An 8,842-nucleotide genomic window follows, 5' to 3' on the forward strand; every position below is an offset into this window, starting at 1 on the left:
ATGTTATGATTTGCCGAACTTCTGACATGTGAGTGAATATATACATCGAAGATAACTGCTGACTACACAGTTGTAAGTAACAAGTCAGACACAAATCCTTATTTCATACGAGTGAGTTATCACCATTAGTAATTAGAACTTTCCGAAATTGATGGTGGAAAAGTCAACTGTAAGATATCGCTTCTGTTAAAAGTCCGCTAAATCTAACCATTATCGATGGCTACAAAATTTTATCTAATCGTTTATGTTAATGGCACATGGTCAGAATCTTTGTATATGCGGTTACAACAAATTTAACCGGAATAGTTTTCGTTTTATATTAATGTTTGCATTTTGAGATCATTCTGTGAAGTTTCACATGAACTCCCAACATTTCCTCTAGTACATATAAGCCAGTTAGACTGTATATCAAACTTTTTCAATTCTTATCAAGCTATCAACTACTTGTTTCTCTCGCAAATGAATATGATACAATTATGGAATCAGGGGGGAAATACCAAAACAATAGTGCTTTTAAGTACGTATACAAGTACAAATGTACATTTATTTTACGCTTAATAACTTGCTTATATTCAGAAGTATAGTCCTTTACTTGCCATGTGCATGATTTAATTATGACAGCCAAGGCATTATTTTGTGACAGAGACTTGTTTCGCAAAATGATGCATCAAAGAATGACATTCTCCTGACTCTGGTTGTTGCATGTAAAAATAAGAGTATTTTTTCTGCTGTCTTTTGACACAACTTCTCAGTTGTGCACAATACATGACTGAAAATTACCTTTGCTTATACTGTTATTATTATAATGTCTAAATTTCAAATCATGGTTTCCTAAATTTATGCTCTCTAATAATTTGATTATTTTGGCAGACCATTCAGATCATTGTTTATGTTACATGCATTTAATGATAAGCATCATTTGCTAAATTTATGTTCATCCTATCGATAACTTTATTTGCTGGTATATTTGTGTCATGTTGGATATCTTGTTAATTTAGATTAAGTTTTCTTTTCTGTTTCAGGACATTATGTCATCTGATGACATCTATGCCGACCAGGCCAAGCATCTGGTAGATGAGGTCATTGATCATGCTATCAAAAGATTGGAAACCAGCCTTTCTCTGAATGAAAGGGAAAAAACTTTTGAATCAATTCGCATTTCATCAGAGGTCAATTCTAGGCAATCAACTTTTGTCAAAGACCAAAATTATGAAGTGAAAAATGTGAATTGGCTGACCATTGATGAATTCACTGTAGAAAAAGCAGAACAGAAGATCAATGAATTTATCAAGGTATTATCAACTGTAAATATTTCATTGATATCAGTTGTCAATTTCAAAACTTCTGATATTCAGTTTTAATCTAATGGAATTTAAAAAACAAAATTTTATCAGAAAAAATATTTCATTTATTGAGAAAATTTTATCAAAAAGAAAAACATATCTGTTCACTTTTCCAAATTTACTGCAACATTAGTATTAATTTAAACTCAGCCTTATTGATACTGAAGAAAATATCACTTGAAAATCCTTATCACTTTAAAAATTTAGGCATTGCAAATGACACAAATCTTTTACTGTACAATTTGTTTCCCTAGACCTGGCAATATGAGAACAGCTGGCAGTACTGTATAGATTTCCTCGGAGAGGACCCACATGATTTTGACGCACGGTACCGTTTCCGAGTCCGATGGAGCATTCCTACTCGAAGAAAACCCATTCCTCGTGCCACAGCTTGTGTATACTTTTCATTTGTTGTGTCAACTATTAAACCGAAAGTAAGTAATCTTAGGAGTTACAAGCTGCGATAGTTTGATTTACATCAGGTTGAAAATTCTAATCTATCCTCAGTTTTATCATTTTTCATTAATCTGACTGTTTCATACACTGCCCAATATTAGATATCAACTTTCCCCACTAAAATCTCTTCTTTAATCACTGTATAATTAACTATATTTCAAACTTTGATATATTACATTCTTGGGGTCAGGAAATTAAACATTAAAAATATTACAGAATAGTATTGTAACCCAGACAGAAAGTGAATATGATAGACCCTGTACCACACAATATTAGGTAATTTAAAATTCAAACACTACTCTTCTATAGCCATCGTTATACATTAAGTCATTAACAAGTGCTGACAAGATAGGCCCTTGGTCTCAATATCTCTATATCGAAGAGATAATTACACTATTATTCATAAACCCAAATTTCAAACAAATATTTTGAAATGAAGCAAAACTTATTTTAAGTTGACAAATCTATTTTTCAGTTGAGAAATTTTTCCTGATAATTAATTATTTTATATCAATTATCATTAATGGTATATATGTTTAATGGAAAGAAATTCTTTCAATGCCACATTTTTGTAATATTAGGTGTTTTTTTTTAGAAGTTTCTATATATTGATAGCATTTTTCTCAGAAGAAAATACATTTTGAGGTACATTTTTTTTTTCTGCGTAATTTGAAAGAACAAATCTAGTTTTTTTATGCATCTTTGAAATTGTAGGGAAATACTGGTCACCTCCCTTCATCTCTATTACTGCAAGTTCAATTTTCACTGACAGATTAATCATATTCAAAAAATTGCAAGAGTTTCAATATACACACATTTCAAAACAAGCGAGTCAAGGGTAAAGTCAAAACAAAGTGCCAAAGCTTTTTAGGAAGGCATTGTACAATGATTTGTGTTGGTTTTATTAACATAAATGAAATATGATTTTCAAATTATTTTTGACCCTATCAATAAACATTATTCAGCAAACATGCTGTTAAAGGAGTTAGTGCATCTCAATTTTCTGTATTACATTTTAACATTTAACAATAGTTCCCAGTGGGAACCAGGGGAGGCTTTATTTCTGTGTTGTGCCTATCAGTATTTCTGCTGTCCTGTACAGGCTCAATCTTCTATATTACTTGTCACTGAAAATTTATATACAGGATATGGGGCTGATCATCATGGTAAGGTGGTAAGGTGGTGTGCCATGTATCAAAAGTATGTCACTCTGTCCTACATTTTTGACTATGGACCTACACCAAAGAATTTTTTTTGTCCAGCCTCCATCTCTTACATTAACAGTGTAACTATAACTTCATACCTGGGGCATGAGATTAAGTAGGTGAGGTGGTGTGTCATGTTTCAAAAGTAGGTTACTCTGAAAAAATGATTGACATGGCTCTACCTCCTACACTACTTGCCACTGGAACTTCTAAATTCTGGAATGAGTTCACTTGCAGCACATTCTTGGCATAGATTTCAGATTTAGTAAGGGAATTGGTGATTCGCTGAATTGCATTGTTCAGACTGTTTTGGCTGTCTCCATTAACTCCCTATTTGGGTCCTACAACTTTGAGTCACCATCATTGATGACCAATCTTAGATGAAGAAAAATCAGTATTGTGTAGCTTTATTCATAATACAGGATATCTATTAGTATAATCAGTATACACAAGTACTGATAAGTTTGTATTGAAATATTCTATCCAATTTGATGTCTTTTTTATCCTTGTAATATTTAAATCAATGAACAATTCTCTTTCAGCATTTTCCTGTTGATGTTTTATTTGTCTTTGAAGGAAACAGACTTGTACACAAGTAAGTCAATTGGCTTAATCACCTGTTTTTAAATTTTTCACGTTATTTACTTCAATTAGATTACAATTATGTTAATTACCCACCGGTATCAATGAAATAATAATATTATTTAAACATAAAAGGTGTTTGAACACTCATGAAATAACACCTAGCAGACTTGACTGAAGTTTCCCATTCTTTAAATTGTGATGTCATGAAGTTTTGTGACAGTCTTAATAGTGCAATTTTTACAAAAGTTTGCAAAAGTTTTCAGTAATTTGTTAAACAATTCTACGTACATTTTCTTTCCATATAAGATTGATGAAACTCCTTAAATGTGTTATGAAATGGAAAAAAAACATTTTTAGATGCATTTCATCAATCTAACACAAAATGGAAACTCATCCTCAAATCCTGGATCTTTGATTGCTATACTTAAAATGTCAGTCTGTGGGTCTAAGTTTTTTTATTGATAAAAGATAATAAAGTCACATACCATAACAAATAACTCTGGTATATTCTCATTCATAATTCTTTAATTTATGCTATTAGGGTTTCTGTTGGTTCTTTTCATTTATACATGGTTATTGTCTAAGTGATGTGGTCAATTTTTGTTTTTGCAGGCCTGGAGAGAGTAGATTCCGTGAAAAATGGCTGAAAGACATTATAGAAAGTAAAGTGATGATGATGCAGATGGTTGAATTCTAAGAGAGAAAGCGCTTAATTTCTTTCAAAATCATTAACAGTGATCATGTTCAAACTTATGTAAAGACTCAGAAACAGTTGAAAATATGGTAATTGGTGAGCCAACAAAATCTGACTAGGGAAACAGAAGTTTTTTGGGTTGTCCCTCTTGGTATTGAGCTGAGGTTTTTTCCTCTACAAAGCAGATGTTACTTTTACAATTAAAAAAGTGAATTAATAACTACATATATACCATCCTGTAATTTCAAAATTAATGTCTGCTTCTTCAAAAAACATCAGTTAAGTCACTAGTGGAAAATCTATTAGATATGATACATTGTATTGTAAATAGTTGTGAATATATTGTATCAATTAAAAATGATACCCATACACTGTAGTGTATATGTTTACCAGTATCTTATTTATCTAAAGGGCTGTATTCCCACTATACAGTTATACTCAGGATCTGGTTGCTCAGATGTTAGTAAGCAATAATCTGTGGTTGGTGAAATATTAAAATTGATATGTCAATGTCGAAGACAAAAATTAATTAAAACTCTAAATTTATAAATTTGTCCTGTTTCAACAAATCTACGGCTGTGAAATGATAAATAATGTTTCTAATTTGGTTGGATTCATCTTTGAACATTGTCACTAACTATTGCTTATCTCAAACCAGCCTTTGAACAACTTGGACCATATGACAACCTTAATGAGAAAATATTGTACACTAAATGAATATGAAACATTCCAGACTTTCTGTGAAATATTTTAACAGGTTCCTTTTAATGTGGAAATCTTCTAATGTCCATCAACATCAACATCAGTAAACTCAGAAACTCATTATCAAAATTGTCCAGTCATTAGAGTAAGTTGTAAGTCTGGAATTAAAATTATTGACAGATTTGAAGATGATGATCTGAAAAAAAAATTTTAAGTCACACTTTTATATTATAATGACTCTCAGTTACATGACATACATATATATATGCTAGTCTATTTTGAAGTCATAGGTGTCACCACACAAAAATGTGGCTGGGATTATTACAGATTTATGTTTTGGTTATGTTAAATAAAATGTTCTTTTCAAGAATGTTGCACACATATATAAGTTATATGATAAACAGAATCTTTTTAAAATTGATTTCTATTCTGTATCAAATCTCATCAAAGTTTTTCAATTTACTCTACCCGATGATTCCCAGAAGTATCTTGGGTGAAATCTATTTCAATGCATATAGAATGGAAAATTAGCAAATATATTTTGTTATACCTCTACTATTTATTCTCTACACTTTCCTATTGTAAATAAAGTCTGAAAATCTCAGAACAATGGTTACCAGTCAACATCTCGATGTCACAGTTGTTACTGTTTAATACTTCCAGGTCGTTACTTGACAATATGCCTCATTTATATCTATCTATAAAGATTGGTATACTTAGTGTGAAGGGGAGGTAACTTATCTTTCCCTGAAATAAAGTCAAGAGGGACAATTTTTTCACGGAGTCGCACAATAAGTATGTTAATTTCGATTTCCATCTTATGAATTGACCGTTTCCAGATTTCAAAATCCCTGCTCCCCAACATATGGTGTTTACTATGTTGCAGATAATTCGATATTCAAGCACTTGTTTCCAATATCACAATTTCCAAGCAAGATGGCAATAACTGATAAAAAAGACTCACAACACACTTTCAAGAGATGCAAGTTGATAAAGAATATTGGAAAGTTTTATGGTCGTGATATTGATCTCACTGGAAAATATATCTATTTCTTGTTTCGTGCTTGTTAGTATAAATTGTGATCTCATTCACAAATATAACGTTACTTACTTTAAATGACAAAATTCAAAATTCCATCCATCATGAATATCGGATATAAATGTAACTCAAAATGTGCAACTAGGACAAAAACCCTATACACGTTTTTTAAGTAGATCACATCAACATGTTTTCAGAAATCGAAATAAACTTTAAAAATCCAAATGATGACCATTTCAAATATCCAATTAAATTCGGAATGTGGCTCGCACAACCAAGACCAATAGAGAGCATGTCCATCAAGTTTGTAGATACTATCTGCAGATCTTCCCGATAAGGTGTAACAAACAATATTTGTAAAAATTAAAACGTAAAAACAGCGAGTGGATGCCATCTTGAATACCAGTGTATATCGCAATCTGTCCACGTTTATGATATTTATACAGAAACTTGATGATTATAAAAATATTCTGACATGTATTCAAGGTAGAATATTTCAAGGGTTTTGAAAACGCTCGATGGAAACTTCTTTCCAACAACTACATGCCATAATGATGTTATTTGATCAGTAATACCTTACAGATAACAAAACTGTGACCATGCGGAAACAAAATTTTAAGCCCTAGAGTCTAGATGATCCACAAGTAGATTAGTTTCCTCGGAGTACTTCAGAGAATGTGACAAATGAAGTAACAGATTCAGTTTGTAAGAATGGTCAAACTTTATCGTGAATAACCAAATTTCCCATCATTATCGATTTAAAAATGTTGAAGTGAAAAAAAAAAAAAAAAAAAAAGAAAAAGAAGAGAAGTTGACTACTAAAAATGAATATGGCTTCCTTGCTCTACGCCCAGCGACAATAAAGTCTTATGGGGTCAAGCCGTGTCAGTAACGATACGCTTGGACATCATCATATATCAGATCAGCGTTAGGAAGATCAAGAACTTTGATATAATTAAAAGTCATCAATTGGGAGTGTTGGCACGATTTATTTAATGTATTTTTATTGTATATTTCAGTCCGGCGTAGAGGATCTTAAATGAACATGTGCTAGTAATAAACTGAACTTATATGATGGGTTAAGTCAGAGACGTATATATCATTATATGTATGTGGTTAAGTCCATTCGGCCCTTCATTCTTAAAAGAATTTCCAGCTCGAAATCGAAAATGAAATCAAAACACAGGTCAGCTCTCCTCGATCCTGATTTTATATACACACTTTAAGGTAGGTGCACTCTATGTTATTGTGTCTGTAGATAAAAAGTTCAATAACTTGATCCTTGTCTGCAAACAGTGTTACATTAGCTGTATACCAAAAAATCTAGGCTTTCTTGATAACGAAGGAAATCCCACCTACACATTATGCAATCTTTCAAAAGACAAAATGCTAGCTAATCATGTTTCGGTAAAACCATCATCTAAATTGCCTATTAATGATAAGGATACGGACCTCCCCCGTTTATAGTCCAGGATCCCTAAACTTCACAAGAATCCATATAAACAGCGTTTTATAGTTTGCTCGTGTAGCTGTTCAACCAAGCCTTTGTCTAAACTCCTCACCATTCTAAGTACTATCAAATCTGGGTTAAGTCTTATTGTGACACTGTTTACTCAAGAAATGGAATAAATAGTATGTGGATTTTGAAGAAATCTTAAGAGGTTTTGACCAATCTCCACCCTCTTCTAAAAATATTTCGTAAATTTAACGCCCAAATAAAAGAAGAAATATATGGAGGACGGAATTATAAAAATGTTTGAGGTTTTGGCTGACAACATCTTCGTCAAGTTTGGTGGCAAGATCACCCAACAGACTATTGGCATACTTATGGGAACCAACTTCGCCCCTCTGTTGGTTGACTTGCTTTTGTTTTCATACGAGGCTGAATTTATTGAAGAGATTACCAAAACAAGCCACAGAGATCTTGCAATATCGTTTAATTTCACTTTCAGATATATTGATGACGTCTTGTCTTTAGATATCATGAAATTCTACAACGAAACCAGCATGGACAGCTTTCTATCAACTTGTATGAATCACGTGATGATTTCAATTTCTCTATTATGAATTTTACATTTCTGGATAGCAATATCCTTGCATCTCCAACCTGTGGTATTTACATGTCGCAGTTGATTGGATATTCAAGGGCATGTTCCCATTATCACGATTTTCGTGCAAGAAGTCGTCAACTGACTGACAAAATCGTAACACAAAGATTCAAAAATGCAGATTGATGAAAATTATTTGAAAGTTTTATGGTCGCAATAGTGATCCCATTGAGAAATATCCTATTTCTTTGTGCGACATGAAGCTGGAGGTATTTGATGTTTGTTAGTTGACTTGTTAGTTCCGTTGTTGTATATCTTGTTCTCATTTGAGATTTGGATTGACCAAGGCTTACATGGCGGGTGTCGTCGATAAAGCAGAAAACGCTTACTCTTCTGGAACACCTGGTCTTATTCTCCATGTACTGTTTCAGGAGTGTTCGTATAGATCTTCCTTTTGTTCATAATTTGCCCAATGTTTATGGAATCTGAATTTGAATCATAATAACGCCATATGTCATAAACCAATTTCACTTATTTCCTGGATTCTTTGAAACAACCCAATAATGTTTTTCAGAATAGGTTTATCATCATAAACGTTAAATATCTTACTAAAATCTGCACAGTCGATCAATATGTCTTTTATAATTATGTATTTTATATATTCATCATAAAACAGACCCAAAATATTGTTCCCACTTATTTTCTCTATTTTTCTCTGATCGTAATATTTGAGGCAATTTCGGGTTGATAAGCATAAAATTTATTGTTGA

The 8,842-nt window shown here is 32.2% G+C and overlaps 1 protein-coding gene across 1 annotated transcript; it reads left to right on the plus strand.

Annotated features, from left to right (window-relative positions):
• The first annotated feature begins 6 nt into the window (after positions 1 to 6).
• On the plus strand, positions 7 to 4,659 carry LOC132550579 (A-kinase anchor protein 14-like). Its single transcript, XM_060214671.1, has 5 exons — positions 7 to 72; positions 1,023 to 1,292; positions 1,598 to 1,777; positions 3,547 to 3,599; positions 4,202 to 4,659. The coding sequence occupies exons 2-5, from the start codon at positions 1,029 to 1,031 to the stop codon at positions 4,284 to 4,286; spliced, it is 582 nt and encodes a 193-aa protein (XP_060070654.1). The 5' UTR covers positions 7 to 72; positions 1,023 to 1,028; the 3' UTR covers positions 4,287 to 4,659.
• Positions 4,660 to 8,842: the final 4,183 nt, after the last annotated feature.

This window comes from Ylistrum balloti, unplaced genomic scaffold (assembly GCF_031769215.1).
Source record: "Ylistrum balloti isolate Yb309-2 unplaced genomic scaffold, AGI_CSIRO_Ybal_v1 Utg370128, whole genome shotgun sequence".
Lineage (NCBI taxonomy): Eukaryota > Metazoa > Mollusca > Bivalvia > Pectinida > Pectinidae > Ylistrum > Ylistrum balloti.

Excerpts from the sequence above, each read along its gene's own strand:
- LOC132550579 (XM_060214671.1), top strand. The coding sequence starts at position 1,029 with ATGTCATCTGATGACATCTATGCCGACCAGGCCAAGCATCTGGTAGAT. Across the intron at positions 1,778-3,546 it reads TGTCAACTATTAAACCGAAA|CATTTTCCTGTTGATGTTTT; the intron begins GTAAGTAATCTT and ends ATTCTCTTTCAG. Across the intron at positions 3,600-4,201 it reads GGAAACAGACTTGTACACAA|GCCTGGAGAGAGTAGATTCC; the intron begins GTAAGTCAATTG and ends TTGTTTTTGCAG.